This window comes from Chrysoperla carnea, chromosome 1 (genome assembly GCF_905475395.1).
Source record: "Chrysoperla carnea chromosome 1, inChrCarn1.1, whole genome shotgun sequence".
Lineage (NCBI taxonomy): Eukaryota > Metazoa > Arthropoda > Insecta > Neuroptera > Chrysopidae > Chrysoperla > Chrysoperla carnea.
The window spans coordinates 90,244,509-90,263,507 of record NC_058337.1 but is presented as its reverse complement, the minus strand read 5'-3'; the positions used below and the strand labels follow the sequence as shown (position 1 = coordinate 90,263,507).

At 29.4% G+C, this 18,999-nt stretch overlaps 1 protein-coding gene across 1 annotated transcript in view; it reads left to right on the top strand.

Annotated features, from left to right (window-relative positions):
* Positions 1–17,397, top strand: part of LOC123292093 (LIM/homeobox protein Lhx3) — a 72,591-nt gene extending 55,194 nt beyond the window's left edge. The window contains exons 2-7 of the mRNA XM_044872626.1: positions 9,030–9,204; positions 10,830–11,041; positions 12,220–12,403; positions 16,290–16,444; positions 16,774–16,974; positions 17,199–17,397. Of these exons, the coding sequence (XP_044728561.1) occupies positions 9,030–9,204; positions 10,830–11,041; positions 12,220–12,403; positions 16,290–16,444; positions 16,774–16,974; positions 17,199–17,350 (1,079 nt within the window). The 3' untranslated portion in view covers positions 17,351–17,397. The remainder of the gene's footprint in view (positions 1–9,029; positions 9,205–10,829; positions 11,042–12,219; positions 12,404–16,289; positions 16,445–16,773; positions 16,975–17,198) is intronic.
* The last annotated feature ends 1,602 nt before the right edge of the window (positions 17,398–18,999 follow it).

Here is an 18,999-nt window from a genome sequence, read left to right as displayed (position 1 = left end):
TACAGTACGTACCTATGTTCGTTTGCTTGTGTAGATTTTTGAATATGTTTTACCCTCTGCATTGCAGACAAAGGAAGCAACATCTTTTTTGATGTAGTTTTCTTTTTTATGTTATTAAAAGATGGTTTCTATTAGATATATATTTTTTAATACAGAGTGTCTTAGGGTAAATACATTAAAAGCTAACTTAAAGAAAATTAAGTAAGTACTGTCAAAAGCCGATTATTGATAACAATAATAATGTGTGGCAATGAAATTTGTAAATGTAATATTCGCTCTGTATGTTTTGTTAAAGATTTTTTACCAATAAAAGATTGTACCATCCTAAGATATTCAACGAATCTTCTTTTTGTTAAGGTATAAAATAATTTCTATGCATTGTAACTAAAAAACTGCAAATCTTACTGGAAAAAGTTTTTTCGCAGCTAAGTTTTTATTGAGTAAAAAATTAAATTCTTCCCTTTTGACCAGCGTCTCCTTTCTCTAGTGTTTGAGATAAATTATTAAATCAAGACTCACAAATATAATAATGGGTGACATTTTTTGTAGGAACCTTTTAATAAATTACCACTCTTAAATATTTATAATATTTATTAACTAATAATTTTAATTTGTGTGACATAAAATTAAACATAAGATACATAAAACCATGAAAGACAACTTACAAACAAGATCTTTTCTTAATTTTAAGAACTCGACATTTTCTATCTCTAACCTTACTACAGTTTCACACGGCGTGCTTTCAATTTTAAACGTCTCTGCGAAAGTATATATATGCTCATTAAAGTATTACTCAAAGGCAGTTCTATATTTAATGGCAAAGGTCGCGAAGCCAAGTAGACGTTACTGATTCATCGTTGATTGCAAATAGGTTTTAATTATTTTCCGTTTCCTGAAGCATTGCTCACAGCTTGCAGATGTCGTAAGTAATGTGCAGTATATTCTTAAATACACTGGATTTCATTAATTTCGGTTACTAGCTCTTTATATACGTCAAGGTTTTGGCAAAAATCACCTGCATTCAAGTTTTTTTGAATATTTTCGTGTAAGAGGAACTTCACCTATCTACTGATCCCGGATACAACATGTGATACGTTCATTTAAATCAACTTAGGATTTGTTGAAACTGGGTTGGGCTCCCCCCCTAGAATCGGGGCTGCTTTTGACATTCGAAACCATACTAAATAAACTTTGCACTATGATATACTTTTTCAAATGTGTTATACTTGACTATTTCTGAATCATCCAATAATATTCTGTACTGCAATTGAAAGAAATACAAGAATATACCAAATTATCATATTTTTGTAATTCTATTTTCCATTTTCATTTAATATTATGCATTTATGATGAATATGATCTTTTGCAAACATATAACATGTATATCTCGTATATTTCAAAGGATTTTTGCTCTCATTTAAAAAAAAAATTGTTTCTTGATTTCACCATTTATTACACAGTGAAACTACTCTAAAACGTGTGTGTATGTTTTATTTTAAACCTCTTGACCATAACGAATAAATTCTTTAGTACTTGACTAGAAATACTAATTTAAACTCTAAAGACTCAGTGTATAATATTTTTTGCTTAGAATCAGGCTTATGGCTCATACAAGTTTCATCACTGGTTTTCGTAATAATTTTTTTTTCTACCCAAAAAATTTGATAATATTGCCAAAAATATCATTTTTCCAATGTTTCTAGAAAGTTACAACACCCTGTGCCTAGAAAAATATTTTTTTCCGTTTTCAGCCATTTGTTGCTGTTATAATTTGGATTTTAACACTATATAAAAGAGGTAAATTAAATTTATGAAATATTTAGCCGACTGTTTTTTTCTTTATTAAAAAATTTAATTTTCATACATATCATGTTTTTTAATCATACAAAAACCATCCTGCGATCTTTGAACTTATTGCATTTTTAATTTTTCAAGAATTTTTATTTGTTTAAGCGTTTAGAGGAAAACCACAAGTTCTCGCAAGTTCAACCAACACTTCTTTATAGGAAGGTGAATTTTTCTTGCCTTTGATCAAAATAAAACTTTGATTATATGACGAATGTTTATTTGACTACTATTTGTATTACTCTAATGCCTCTTGATGTGTATAGTATGATACATATGATACATAGTCTTTCTGACAGCGTCCCGTGAACGATTAGTTGAGATCTATCTATACCTTAAAATTAATTATTTTAGCTCTCGATAATTCAAACAAAAAATCGATAATTCATTTCATTTGTTTTCTCGCTGAGATTCGACCTTGGGAGATTTTATTATATAAACTTATCTTCGATGCACAAGAAAAGACTCAACTCAAAAGTCTAATTTTTCAATTTCATGCCGGTTTTCCATTAAACGGATAAAGAAAAACAAACACGAACTCGTATCGAATAAAACAGAATTGTAGCTTTTTACAAACTTTTTGAAGACAGGCGTGTTTTGCGACAGTTGGAGTTTTGTTTTTTGTTTATGTAGTCCGCTTGATGGAAACAACAACTTCTAGAAAACACAAAGACAACATAAATTCAACTGTCGGTTTAGTGGAAAACCAAAAATAAATACTCGTTTTAAAACCTCAAAATGACCAACAATATTTTTAAATCTTGAAAACGAAGGATTTTTTAATTATGCAGCTTTTTCTTTTATACCGACGATACTGATCCTCAAAAAACGGAAGTAAAAATCCACAACACTATACACTATACATCTTATACACATGTGCCTTCGAGTAAATTTTACTCAGATCACTTTCAGAAAATGCTGTTTGTCTGCATCTGTGATGATCGTTTGAAAAAAAATAAATAAATAACAAAACTTTATTCAAAAGTTAAATAAAATTTCAAATTGAAAATGTCAATTTTACATTGGCAGTGCGTAATTCGGATTAAAAAGCTCATACTAGAATACATTTTGGACTCGCTTGGTGTGCACTTTCAAAGCTCACAAAAATTTATAGATTATTGCTTATAACTTACAAATTATCATTTTAACCTACGGCACAAAGCATTAGAGAATGATTGAGAATGATGACAAATTTTTCGGCCTTAGATTCAAAAACTATAAAGTTTTTGAATGAACTAAATCGCGATACGATTGTGCTATGATTATTATCAAATAACTTTAAACGTTTTATTGATATTTTTTAAATTTACTTTACATAACGCCTCGTGGAAACTTCGTATTCGATGTTAATCAAATATTTGAAAAAATAACTGCATTGATCCTGAAAATTATTTACTTCGTTCAGCCAAAAAACATCACTATAAGTTTCATCACTATTAAGTACCCGTATTGATTTTGGATTTGCATTTCTTTCTATGCTGCAATTTTGTTTTGTTTGTTACACATTGGTTATTATTTATCAGGCACCACATATTTTTTCGGTACCTCATTCTTCAACTTACTTGGATTGATATTCCTATTTCACGAGCTAGATTTAGTAATTTTTGCATAATTTTGACGTTGAGTTCTTCGAATTAAAAAGGATCCCGCACGATTACATAGGAAAATGGCCTTCTGTGAAACTTTTTCAAACCTCTGACGGCCACAAAATTTTTTTAACGAGTAATTTTCGAGCTACGTGCAATCAAAGCAACACATAGATTATAGTTATAATACCTATATGACTAGGAAAATGACTTTGAAACTTTTTCAAACTATCCCCAAAATGTTCTTCAGATCGTTCTGATCAAAAGCTCTCACCGCCACAAAATTTTTTCACGAGAGCTTTTAATCAGATCAATTTGAAGAATTCGATTCGTGTTTGGACACGAAACCACTGGATTTAGTCAAATATATTAGTCCGAATCCCACACTTTGGAATTTACGTGCAAAAAATAACTTGCCAAAACTTCATGAAAAAAAGTAAACAATTTAACACTTATGGGCAAAATGAGCTACCAATTTCATCAAAAAACGTCCATAATTTTACAGCTTTTCCATTATTATTTTATAAACGGAAACTTTCACGCCCGTGCACGCAGACAAAGACTTTTAATATATGCATATAAAAATTTTACAAAATAGAAGACTAATGTATCGTTATTCGTTATTAACGTATTATATTCATTAATATTTTAGTAAATCATTCATAGCTAAGAAATATATAATTTTAAAGAATAATTCAAAGACGTTCTACACATATCTATAGAAAAAATCTATAAATGAATTCTCTACAGAATTAATATACATTTTCTATATTATAGTATACTATACAAATATTCGATTTTATCCAGAAAATATATTCAGGGAATGAGGAATAAAGCAGGGTATATATCTATCTATATGTACTTCTATATAAATATATATATGAATATATGCAGGAGGAGTCGACGTCCTGCATCGCGACGCTATACCATCCAATCATGTGCGTCGAAGGGCTCTAACATTCATGCTGACAGCTTTATGAATATCACCCTATATACATAATAAGTACCACGCCTATAATACATATACACAAAAAATATAATAGATATTCTACTAAAGTATTGTCAATATTTTGTACGAATATTATTACAACACTATTTGTAGTTCGAAACCTAGCTGTGTGTGCTATGAGCTAAATCGAAAAGTCTTTACTTCGAAACATATACATATTAAATTTTATACACATACATGAATGGATTGATGGATACATGGATCATTCATATAATTAATTACTATTAATAATTAATTAATTAAACATATTATTGTTTTTTTATTATTTTAATGTTTACAAAATAATCGAATGTGTTCAAATAAATTATCTGAGTGTTTCTGTTTTGTGATTGTTGTTTAAGTGATGAGTGATAAATTAATTTGATGGTTCAATTATTATCAAAGTTTAAGTATCTGTGATAATTAATAAAAGAAACAATAACTATGCAGTTTAATAATATTCTGAATTCTGATTTACGTGTGCCGCCAATTTCATTGGATCATTTACCCGAATTTTTAATATGTAATTATGCTTTTATTTTAACGTTCTAAACAGTTTACAAGGATTTCTTTGGGTATACTTACACATAAGTTTAGTATAGAGATATCTTCTTGGTTATATCAAATTTTTTTATATCATTTTATATATTATTTTAATATTTTATTTAATTAATTGTTTTGTTCTTGATTCGTAATACTTCTATAAAAATAGTAAATATGAAAGTAATTATAATTTAATATCCTGTTAATATGAAATATATCAGAATTAGTATTAAATTTAGTCCCAAGCTTTTTTCTGTAAGCATGATAACTCAAAAAATATGTCAAGCTGATCCGTTGGGCTCATTTTTTAAACCATAAGCATAATTCAATGCATATAGATTCCAAAAAAACATAATATTTTTCGTAGAAAATACTTGATTTTCAAAATTGTCGAAAACCAAATGTCGTTCTATATCAATAATAATGTAAGCACTGATACTAAATATTGAATATGGATTATTTCAACAATCAAGTCACTAGTCAATTGTTTTCTAAAATATTGATAAACGAAAACCAAGAACCAATTTATAGAATATAAATTTCGACTTTATATTAATTTTAAAATTTGAACTGTTGTTATACAAGATGATCGGTATATGAATTTTATCATTAATTACAAACCAAGTAACCCAACCCGAATTATAAACCAAAAATTGAACCAACTGTCAATGATGAACGGCCGAACTATCTCGGATACGATAATTATCACTCAAACTAAAAATTTTCTACAACTCATGACTTTTCATTAAATAGTGTTCTTTAAATCAAAATTAATTGTAGAAAAAGTGTGTAATTGATTATAAATCAATTGGTGATCAAATTATAAAGTTTAAATCGAAATTAAACATATCAAAATAATGTTATTCGTAGTATTATATATAATATTGGCTTATTGTGGCGCAATTCTGGCAGAGGTCTATTTTCGGTTAAATAAAAACATACTGACCATAAATCTTCTGTCATTTGTCAAATGACTTCCACTAGAACACTGTAGTCACATCGTTTGCACGTTGCGCCTCATACTCCAATTAATCGATTATTATTACACAGAAATTGGTCTAAAATCGTTTGAAAACTGAAGAAGATTACTCTCCCAGATCCTGGCATTTTTGGTTTTATTAAAACAAAACGGCAAAAAACATTAAATCAACATTTCATTTTTTCGATATTCTTCAACTATTTTGTAAAAAATGGCAAGATCTTAAATCCCATCGTTGTTTTTATTGGAGAAAAAGAATTATCCTTTTTATCAATATTAAACAAAAGACAAAATTTTAACTCACCATATATAATTCTGCGAAAAATGATTAAAGTAGTTCTAAAAATCAAAAAATTTTAATAAAGCTTTTATTCAAATGCATTAAATTTAAAGTATGACAAGCTTTTAGACTTTGTATTTAAGTGATTTTTTGGGAAATGGCAAACGTAATACACACTAAAAGTAATAAATATATGTATTCATATGCTTTCCTATATTCCCCGTCGCTTCTGACATTTTTTTAAATAATTTTAAAGTACCGATGCCAATTAATAATTTCCTTGTGAACATTCATGCTTTAAAGTCGACGGCAATGAATCGATTTTTAGCTACATATATTATCAGCGTCGATTTCAAAGCCTAATTACTCACAAAAAAATTATTGATTGGAGCCGGTTCTATTTTTCCCAAAAAAAATTATTTTATATACAAATGTATTATTATATCAATATATATGTAGTTATTATTAATATATTCGTTGTTCATTAAAATGTAGCAAAAAGTACCATTTTGGAAATTTTGATAAACCAAGTATGTAATCCTATACTAATTTGGGCCATACTTTTCAAATTTGTGGTAAAAATTAACCTAGCTCTAATAGGTTTCAAGAATATGGAGTCCTGGTCCCGAAATTAGACACATAAGTGATAACTAGAAAAAAACTGACATCGCAGCTGAAAAGTATGACCCAAAGTTAGTGGGTTTCAAAAAAAATTCCAATAAGATGGGATAAAATTTGCCTGTGTTAGCAAGAAAATCGAATATTTTAACTTTATGACGTCATCAGAATCCAAAAAATTTAATTTTGCTCTATCACATCCAAATTTTATTCCATTTTTATAAACCAAGTTTGTAATCCTACTAAATTTGGGCCAAACTTTTCAAATTAGTGGTCAAAATGAGCCTAGCTCTAATAGGTTTCAAAAATATGGAGTCCTGGTTCCGGAATTAGACACATAAGTGATAGTTAGCGAAAAACTGGCATCGCAGCTGAAAAGAATGACCCAAAATTAGTGGGTTTCAAAAAAAATTCGAATAAGATCGGATAAAATTTGCCTGCGTTACCAAAAAAATCGATTTTTTTAACTCTATGACGTATTCAGAATTCAACAAATTTTATCACCAAATTATGATATTTATAATATTGTGAAGTAATGAGCGCCTTTTTCATGATTCTTTACTAACTTTTTGCTCTACGTATAAAACATTTAACCTATAAAACATAAAACGTTTTGTTTTGCGCCTCTATTTCCGTTGCGCCGGTGACGGGTACCTCCTTTGTAACGCCCTGGTTACGGACCTGAATTTTAGTACTTTTAGTCAAATCTTTTTAGTCAGTAATTTCAAGTATTTCAAGTAATGTTTTGACAACCTCAATAACTTAAAGCTTCTTTATATTTATCCATAAATTAACCTAGCCCACATCTGTATAATAACTTGTAATATAATAATTTATAATTTATACCTCACTAAGCAAAAATATGAACCATTAAAAACTTAAATTAAATCCTTAGTGAGTTAAGAGCTCGATAACTCAAATTAACATTTCTCTTGGTTTTTAACTTATCAAGGTGCTACTCTACCGTCTAGCAATGAAGTTTATGCAAAAATTTAGAATTAATTTTGTACTTTCCCAAAACTCTAACCTTTCCAGTTCCTTTATTCACATTTTTAAAATTCACACAAAAAGGGTGCGTCAATAGCAGTAGTTTAAATTATTCTATATTGGCAAGTTACATTACGTTAATGTATTTAATATTGCATAGATCATAAGATCATTCGTAAATAAATCGGTGAAATGCTTGTTGTAAGCCAGCGACTAGCTGTTTCCTATTATTTTCCATAGTTATTGTGAATAGATAAAACTCAAAATTTTCAATTAAGGCAAACTTTTAATATTCTTTTCTTATTTAAATAATATTCCGTCACGTTTTCTAGTTAATTACTTATTATTTAACCTTTGCTTACCACACCTCCCTGGAGTAAACACTTACCACACCCGGGTCCTTTGGATTCGGACCAGAAAAATCGTTATATAAAAGAAACTATGGAATAGATTTACCACATAAAATTTTTTAAGACTTCTATAATACTTACTTAAAAAGACCATAAAGCTTTATTAGCCTTAAATAAAATTTAAATATGTTTAAAAAATTACCAAAGTTGAAAAATTGAGAAAAATGACTCTTTTTATTTGAAAACTTCATAACTTTTTTAATTCTCAATATTCAGGCCTAAAAATTTAACTCAGTTTTCTGTGTTACTAGTGCATTAGTACAAGAAAATAAACAGGAGTTTAGTGGACCTTTCAAAAAGTGTATTCATTTTGGAGAATGATTGCCGAAAAAAGATATTTTTTATATATATTTATTTGATAAGTGTGAAGTTGATAAAACCACCTCTTTCGCTAGCTTTGTTCTGAACGAATTGGAAAGGATGATTTCATAGTAAAGTAAAATAATGAGTGCAATATTCGTCTTCAAAAAAATAAATTTTCTGCGTAATAGTATAGGTAACATATTTCATAAATAATAAAATTTTGGATTTTATTTAATTTCAAAGCATTTTTTCAAATAAAAGGAAGGTACTTCGATTTTAATTTAACTATTTGTTTCCAAACTTTTTCTTATCTTGTTACTTATCTAAAATATTTGTTAAACTGCATATTTTTAACAGAAACGTATATAAAGTCACTTTAAATTAATCAGTATCGGCATATTATATTACATTTAAAAATATATTATTGCATAATGTTTATTATATTTTAAAAACTTATCAAAAAATAACAAATGATAATTTTTTGTTACAGCAACAATACCAAAATGTGGGGGATGTCATGAATTAATATTAGACCGTTTTATACTTAAAGTACTGGAAAGAACTTGGCATGCAAAATGTCTACAATGCAGTGAATGTCGAGCACCACTTCAGGATAAATGTTTTGCTAGAAACGGGCAACTCTTTTGTAAAGAAGATTTTTTCAAGTAAGTTTCACCTTCGTCCCTTATTAAATTAAATCCTCAACAAAATTAAATTACATAAATTTTGACATATAAAATATAAAATATGAATTTTAATTTTTTTTAAATGTTGCTGGTGAAAGCTGAAATTTTAGATAGAAATTAAACCAATAACAATTTTTTCATTGGTTTTCTAATCCTTGAGCACTGTACGCGGTCCTCTTCTCTAGAATAGAATCTTCTTTATGCTTTAATTTTACTTATAACAGAAATCATGTATCCCTAATATACACAAAAAGTGTATGTTATATCATTTAAAAGTTCGGAATAGTGTTAAAGAGAAACCAGGATAAAACCGTTTTCAAACCAAACTTTGAGCTGATTATTTACAAAGATCAAAATAATCAATATCCTTAACAGATATAAACACACAAATATTTGAGAGTGAGAAAATTAGGCTATAAACATTATTCAAAACAGAAATCGCAATTTTAAAGATAGTTTGAAGTGAATTTTGAAATAAAAGATTAATTGATCAAAAGTAGACCCATATTTTAATGAAGCATGTTTTACTGTGTGTTTTAACAACCCGGTTTTGTCCCACCAGATTGACCTTATTTTTTCCACAACCCTCCCTTGCGTTCAAAATTGACTAAAACATCGTCATGCCAATTTAGCGTTCACATTATGGACATCATAGAAACATTGAAGCACACTCGAATTAATTTTGTTCATGTTAGGTTTAAAACACTTTTCGATCCAATGCCAATACCGGTCAATCAAAATACAATCAAAACGATTAAGAACAGCAGCGGCCGTTTACATCAGCTTCTACTGGTGGTTTAGCATTTCGAAATGCTATTTGACTAATAGAAGTGTTATTCTCGAAAATCAACTACTATCTGGATTATAAGCTAGTTAAACCCTGGTGGAAAAAATAATTGAAGAAAGAATAAGAAATTCTGAAAAAGTCTTAGGAACTTTGAATTTCTCAACGTTTTCGGACTAGTCTAATTCAGAGTTATTCAGAGTTCTTAATACTTTTTTAAAGTTTCTAAGACTTTTTCAGAGTTTTCTAAGACTTATTAAGACTTATTCTTTTTTCAAATATTTTTTCCACCAGGGAATATATAGATCGTACAAATTTTCCGTTTCAGTCACGTGATTAGAAGCCCATGGCCTTTTTCTTTCTATTGAACGCGAGAAGACTTAAATATCTTCCAAGAAACGGTCAAGATTGGATTTAACGATTTGATCACAGTAAGTGCATATGCAATCGTGTTCCCTTCGTACCGGTAGACATTACAGAATTTTGAAACTTTAATTGAAAATATTTATTTTTCGTCATCCCTAATAATTATAATTTTTCAACTTTCACCCGCTTGCAAAATAACGGCCCAAAAATACATTAAGATTTTCCAATCCTCTAATTTTTAATAAAATATTTAAAGCAGTAGCAGAACTTTTTTCAAATTATGAATTAAAACAACTTGAATAATTTAATTAAATTAAAAAATTTCATTTCATATTAAAAAATTAAATTTATAAATAAACGATATCAATTCATATTTTGAAAGAAAGTTTTGCTTAAAGTAGAAACGGATTATGTAGTATGTATAATGTGTGCATGCCGGGTACTGTGGGTACAGAAGGTTCGGCACCAAGTGCGCGGGATGCTCCCAGGGGATACCGCCAACACAAGTGGTTCGACGTGCTCAAGATAATGTTTATCATTTACAATGTTTTGCGTGTGTTATGTGCGCTCGACAATTAAATACTGGTGATGAATTTTACTTAATGGAAGATAGAAAATTAGTTTGTAAACCTGATTATGAAGCGGCGAAGGCAAAAGGAGATGAAAGTAAGTTTGTAATTATATTGATTTAATTTTGAGACTGTCTTTTCAAAAATAATATATTTTAGGTCTAAAAGATATAAGTCAGTATTATGTCTTGTTTGGAAAAATTTTTTTTCTTAATATAGTCACATCAATGAATGTTTTTATTCGGGAGTCCTCAATAACAGCTCCGATTTTGAAAATCAAAAACCTTTCAGAAGGATGGAAATTATCTGGAGGGGAAAAAGGCAATGCCCCGACTGATATATCGACGCCCAGATTAAACCACTAATGATAGAAGTTTGAAGTTTCATCGTATTTTAACGACTCGAAAAAGCCGGGTTGAAAGATAGCTTATTTTTTTAAAGACTTTTTTGAATTGCATAATGCAAAAGTTATTTCATAGAATCGATCGAATCCATCGAATTGAGAATAAAGTTATTGTGAATAATAAAATTATGTGTCGTCTTCCAGAATATAGCAAGTATTTCCTTATTAGACCAATAATTAAAAAAAAAAACAATCCTGACCTCTCACAAATTTGAAACCGCAATTTTTTAGGGAGGGTAGTTAGGAATTCGGAAAACCATAAATATCCGTCAAAAAATGTGCCCAGTCAGTAAATAATATATATATTATAAATGCGAAAGTAAGCATGTTTGTTTGTTTGTTTGATTGTTACGCTTTCACGCTAAAACTAGCGAATGGTTTTAATGAAACTGTACAGCAATATAGCTGTTATATCAGAATAACACATGAGCTATTTATGTGTTATTTATATACATATTTATAAATTTATTAAAAAAAAATTATTAAAAATTAATTAAATTTGAAATTACCATAAATTACAGATTTCTGTAGTTCTATGGTTGAAAAAATGATTTCATTTCGATCTACATCTGTGACAAATTTCGTTCCTCATTTAGAATTAGTGCGAAATTTTGTAAAAAAAAAAAAATTTTGCCATAATTTATCGCGACTGTCTAGGAAACGATTACAGATACGAAAAAATATACAAGAGACCTTTTTTGTAGTAAATTGATTGATTGGTATTTTTTCATCTATTTTTGGTATATAAAACATTCTTTTGGGAAGCCACATTGATTTTACGAGGCATTAAAACTCTCCATCTAGAACTTTCTAAATTTTGTAAGCTTCAAATATAGCACTACTAAGTATTAACAGTTATATTTTATTCATAGATGGTGGTTGCTTGGATGGAGACCAACCAAACAAAAGGCCTAGAACAACAATAACTGCAAAACAATTAGAAACATTAAAAAGTGCTTACAATAATAGTCCAAAACCTGCCAGACATGTACGTGAACAATTAAGTCAAGATACTGGATTAGATATGAGAGTTGTACAAGTATGGTTTCAGAATAGGTAAGTGCTAGAAAAATAATTTTTAATATTAGTTTTATCAAATGGATTTCGAATCCAAATAGCTATGATGTTATTAGATTATGGCATCCGTGTTTTATCCAGATTTAGTATTTGAAATAGAACATTTTGTTTTCAATGAAATAAATATTTAAAAAAAATAGCTAAAAAAAACAAGACTTTTGGAACGTTTTACGTGCTAACCATTTCAGTCATGTAGATTCAAAAAAAATTATTGTGCTCAAGGTTCACAGTTAACCCTGAAAGTGAAATGAATAATGTTAGAAGTAATTTAATCATGTTTAAAAATAAAACCGCAAATCGTGTTTCTTCTGATACCATGTTATTTCACCTAAGAAAAATGAACCTTAACTGATCTATAGAAATCAAGTTTTACAAGAATTGAGGCTATTATTCTGGTCTGATATACAAAAAAAAATAATTTTTAGTAAATGCCGCCTTAATAATATAATATTTCAGACTCGTCATAATGTAACCACATACGCAGTTACAGCTAGGGCTGGGTGGCCCCAGAGATCCTATGTACGAATTACCAAGCTAGACGAGTTGAGATTGGGCCATCTCTTTCCCAAGTCTTGACCAAGTTCAATAAATCGAGATTGAACAACCCTCTTTGATTTGTCAACCCTCGCCTAGAACTTAACCAAGGCTGTTATATCAAAGTTGAGTTTGCCAGCATATTTTTTTCTTTTATAATAGAGAGAATACCTAGTGTGAGCAAAGTCGTTGTATTTACAGCAACCAAATACTTTGGCCCACACCACAGTTTTGGCCAACCTGTATATAAAATGTTCTAATATCAAACTGAACCTGTATATTAAACGGATATACAAAGGTAAAATCCCGAAAATAAATTTTAATGGGACACTAAAGATTGGAACGATGTTGTTATTCGATGCTAATACAAAATCGGCCAGTCAACAATCTCCAATCAGGTTTGAACCCATGTTGGCCCGGTTTTTATTTCCTCGAATAAGTCATTAGTAGATATATTGACGAGATTAGTACCACGATGATATTTCATACCATCCTTAAAATTTATTAAAAACGCCCGCGCTACCCCTGCAGCCGAGTATTAGACAGTTTTTTATTACAAATTTGGTCTACGGGCTCGATTTTTGATAATGCATAATGTTTGCAAGTTTGATGGAACAGTAATCCAATATTAATAATTTAGTAAAAAATTTGCAATATTTTTTCACATAAGTTGTTAGAAAGTAAACTAAATTTATTGTAAATCATTCATGAGTCAATACAAAGGGGTCAACCTTGGAATGTATAATTATGTAACACATGTAATATTAATTTACTTGATATCAAAGATAAAATTTTCGAAAAAATATTAAATATTCACTGTTAATTCCAAAAACCATGCCTGTTTTTAATTGATAATCATTTTTCGACCAAAACAATGCCTTACCTTTTACATCTGAATCTGAATGATTAAATTGGGAAAACCGCAATATCCTGCAGAATCTTATTATAAACCGTCGGCTTTGTTGGATAATTCTCGCTTTATAAACAAATGATCGCCATAACTTTCTCGAACTTTGTAAAATCATGTTTGAACAGTTGAAAAAGATTCCCCGTTGCGCGTGCGTGAGGATTATTGTATAAATTATTTTTGAGTCTCCGTGTAGATGTAAGACGTGAAGATGTTTAATTTATCTATATGAATGTAACTTCACCCCGCTTAATTTCACACGGCCATGTCAAGTCTAAAGATTTAAGTCTGTGTAAAGAGAGTTAGGATTATGCCTTAAGGATACCTGATCATTCTTTCTTTTATAAAGACAAACTTTGTAAAATAAAAACTTTCCCTTTCTATTATCAGAATTTGAATACAAAAACTTACTACCTATATCATATAGGAAGAGATATAATTTTGAATTTTTAAAATCTCCTATTTCCCATCGACACGAAAAAATTTTCTGAAACTCTTAACATTACTACACCGAAACAAAACCTAAACGACCATCTTAATCCAAAATCTGTTACATTATTTTAGTTGGATAATTACATAGGGTGATTTTTTTTAAAGTTTCCACCTAATTGGAATATCAAAACAAGAGTTCTCTTATTATCGGGGGTATGAAAAAAATTTATAAAAATTTATCTTGTTTTATGTCCCGCGTCAAACGATTGTGAACTTCGTTTTTTTAAATAAAACTATCTATTTTGTAGCAGATTCTTTGCCTAAAAAAATCAACTTTTGTTTGAAAAGTTTTTTCTTCGACCACAATTTTCGGTACCTGATTTCACAGCTTTTTAAGAAAAAAAAAAGAAACAGTATTAGAAATTCTGTACAAACAATTATTTGTTATTTTAATTATTATTTTGAGAATTTATTGGTTAAAGTTTTCTTTTCTGGAAACATTTTTACCTGAAACTATCTGAATCAGGCGCCAAAAATTAACGCTTAGGAAAACAAATTTTTCTATCAAAAGTTGATTTTATAAGAATTTTTCTTATTTTACGTAAAGAACCATGATCGGCCACGAAAAGTATGTTAAGAAATTGGACATAATTTTTTCATTTCCCCGAAAATAAGAAAACCCGTAGTTTAGCGTTTTTGAATGTTCCAATCTTTTTTTGAAAAGTAAGCTGGAAACTTTTTAAACTTTAGTTAACTTGTATACCTAGAACTATAGTAATTAACAATTTTTAAAAAATTAAAAATTTATTTGTGTATATTAATTATTAGGTTGGCTAAACATAGAAGATTAATGGCTAAGAAAGCAGACAAACCCGAAGATTTATCGCTCTCAGAAGGTAAATTTTTACACTCAAAATTAAACAATTATAATTAGATACTTATTTCTACCCAATGATTGCCAGTATAAATTTTCGGGTTATGTCGCCAGCTAGGCCGGTACGGTAAATTTTTTTGATAATATATACAGTTTGAATGAAAATTCCACATCCAAGCGCGGATCTAAGGAGGTGGTCAAAGAGAGCACTCCCAATTTCTCAAATAAAAAATTTTGTGAAAATTTACTTTTGCACTCAAATCTAACAATGGCAAGAAAGCAGTGTTATGGGTAAAAAAATCTCAGAAATTTTTATTGAATTATTTTTTTATGCCGTTCTACTTCCAATTTGAGCAGTTCTAAATTATTTTTGTGCAGTTCTAAAAATCCCTTTCTAGAACACTGTAACTGTAATTGTGTAGAGAACTAGCTTTTGCTCTCAGTGTGAGTTAGTAGAAAAAGTTATTAGACATAATAACACCGTAATAACACTTTCCTTTTCTTCTACTAGAAAATGTGATGGAAAACCTTTTTTATTTATAGTAGTTTTCTCTCGCTTTTAGAATTTTTTTTCTATTAATAATAATTGTATTTCACTTTTATAATATCTGTGTAGAACTGCACAAAATTCTGCAATTTGTGCAATTCTCGAAATTGTTTAAAAAATTGAAATCCTTGAATCCCCCACCTAGATCCACATTTACATCCAGAACCACACAAAAAATACTACATTAAAAACTAAAAACTATTTTCATGAATTAGTCGGCGGGACTTTGCTCGAAAATATTTACAAAATAAAAAAACTAAATGATAATTGGACCCAAAATAGAATCACCATATGATAACTGCCCATCTCTTTGCTTATTATAGTAGATAAACCATAGTAAGTTGAGCATGGAGCAATTTAGAAATTAGAAGTAAAAAATTTAGGAATTAGGATCTATTTAACAATTGCCTATTATTTCTTAAATATTAATTGGAAATCGAAAGAAATAAGTAAGAGATTTTAAAGAATTCGAATAAATATTTAATTAAATAATTTTGAAATTTTAAAGAATATAGGCAGTTATAATTCAATTTTTCTTTTTTTTATCCTTTTTCTATTATTTTATTTTCAGGAGAGCAAAGGAAAAGCGACTTAAAAAGGATGCTGGACGAACAAGATGGAGTCAATATTTTCGATCAATGAAAGGAGGTTCGTCTCCCCGTTCCGATAAACTACTGGATAAAGATGATTTGAAAGTGGATTTAGATTCTAGTTTTAGTCATCATGGTAATTACTAAAAGAGATAAGCGGATGGAAAATCAAGAAACGCGCTAATTTTTAGGGGAATTAAAAATAGAACATATAATTTTTTATACAGGCTTGAATAGGGGTCAATTTTAGAGTATGCCACAAAAGTATATAGTTCAATTTAGCAAAACAAAATCTATTACTGCCTGATCATAAAAACAATGCCCTATACATGCTTTCAGTTTCTTTGATTTTCCGTTCAACTTGCAAAATATAATGGTGGAAACTTTTAAAATAATCAATCTGTATATTTGTCTGTCCATTTCTGTGTCAATAACCTTTCTAAATGGCTGTACATATTTTTTCAGATTTAAATAGTGATGATAGCTATGGAACCGTTGTAAACATGGGTATGGATCCAGATGGATCATCGCAGCACGGTAGTAGTAGAGGTGCTGGATTTTTACATGGATCAGCGTCACCCGCATACCTTCCTGGACATGCATCACCGCCGCATTCTCATCATCCATTTCCGTATCCAGATCAGTTAGCAATTTATAATAGTTTAGGTAAATATTAAAATAGATAGACAGAAGGTCATTGGTTCAATTCCTGCTCAATAAATAATGATCATAGAATTTTTCCTTCGTTATGGACACATGGCTCTTTTAGATATATACGTTAAAATTTTTTGTCTAATTTAAAGACTAGGTATTTAGCCATTTCTAATTTCGTTGATAGGCTCATTACAATTTTTCAACTAAAGTAATAACTTAAAATTTTTATTTTGTAGGACAAGCACCACCAAGTGGATTAGTTCATGGTCTTCCTCATGAGGCTGATTCCGATGACAGTAATGATAGTAGTCCACCACACGGCGGTTATCCTGATTTCCCCCCTAGTCCTGATTCATGGTTAGGTGAATCAGCTACAAGCCATTACTGACCCTCACAGTCAAACTCTCAACCAAAAAGTTTGCTTTTTAGCCAACATCAAATATCGGATGACGTACGATCGTCGAGTGTAATGTTTTAATTGAGAAAATGTAAAACAATATTATATCTGTCCTAAATAAAACAATAATTTTTCTTACAATGAAAAAAAAGAAGGCGAAGGTTGAAAATATGTAACAGTTTTTATAATTTCATACTTCATCACGATTCTAAAGGATAAAGTTATTCTTGTGATTTTACTAGGATTTAATTTACTTTCGAAACGAATTAAAAACCTTTGTTAAACAATTAATAACCCTGCAAACTGAATGTCGTTACTCGTTAGGAAGTTATCGCAATCATTTTCCAAAAACAACGTCAAAGGTCGATTTAACACCCATTCGACAAAGTACCAACAATTTACCACATTTTGTCGTCGTTTTTTTTGTCTGTCTCAAATGTCAGCCAAGAGTATATTTCATGGTTCAAAAATTCTATTTTTGGGATTCTATGACATGGAAATTAGAAATTTTAATGGACTTGGAAAAAGAAAAATACACTATCATATCGAAAAGCAACCTCTTTAATATTAGCTTCCAAAAATCCAAGCTAAACAAATTTTCGGATCATTTGAAGTACCAAAAGTTTGAATACCTATGAAATATATCAGAGTATATTAAGTTTAGTCCCAAGTTTGTGACGCTTAGAAACATTGATGACACAACAAAATTTTGTTATACATGTTCATAAAATCACGTAATTAGTAAATTTTCGTTTTCATCTGTCCATCGCTACGATAACTCTAAAACGAAAAGAGATATCAAGCTAAAATTCTTAAAAAGTGCTCAGTGAGTATAAAATGACTTTGAGTTAATTGTTTATTTTCACCTGTTTATAGAAATTATAACCGAGTAAATACTACAAGTTGGTTGGCAATGGATTTATACAAATTTTTAAAATATTACAAACTTATTTCAAATTAATTAAACATATTATGAATTTATAAATAATGTTTAATTAATGTATCTTATTGCCACATCTTATTTCAGAATAACCATGAAGTGCGTTGCCAAATTAATGTGGCAGGGGTTGCCAAATAACCAGTTAAATTAGGTTTAGCAGCTCTACGAGAGTGATTCTCCGAAAAAGATATATATTATTGCGATACCTTACCTGTGTAACTGCTTAACACTAGAAAGTCACGTGATGTGTTAAAAATTCATCCTTCGAGTATGTTCCTATATCGGGAATCGATTCACAGCCCTGAACAATAGTGGTCGAATTTTAATGTGTCAATTGGCGAATGTTTGTCAGTTTTGTATAAAATATATTATCTAAAAAGAGGCAATACTTTTCTTGATTGTTTTGTTTTATTGATACCCGAGTTATATATGTCACTGGGTTTTTGTAAGAATCGTTAGTTTATAATAAATCTAGTCAGATTGTAGAGTGCCGATAGATTGTGACAGCTTTACAATCTAGCGCGCTTATTTTTGTTCGATTATAAACTAGTAATGACCAACTATTAATTTACAATAGTTTCTTCAATAACCATCGTCCAATCACTGTAAAGCTTGATACACGCAGAACGAATTTGAATCCATAAAACTACTAATCGAAATGCTTCGGTGGAGAGAGCTTTATAGGAAATATGTTTCAAGA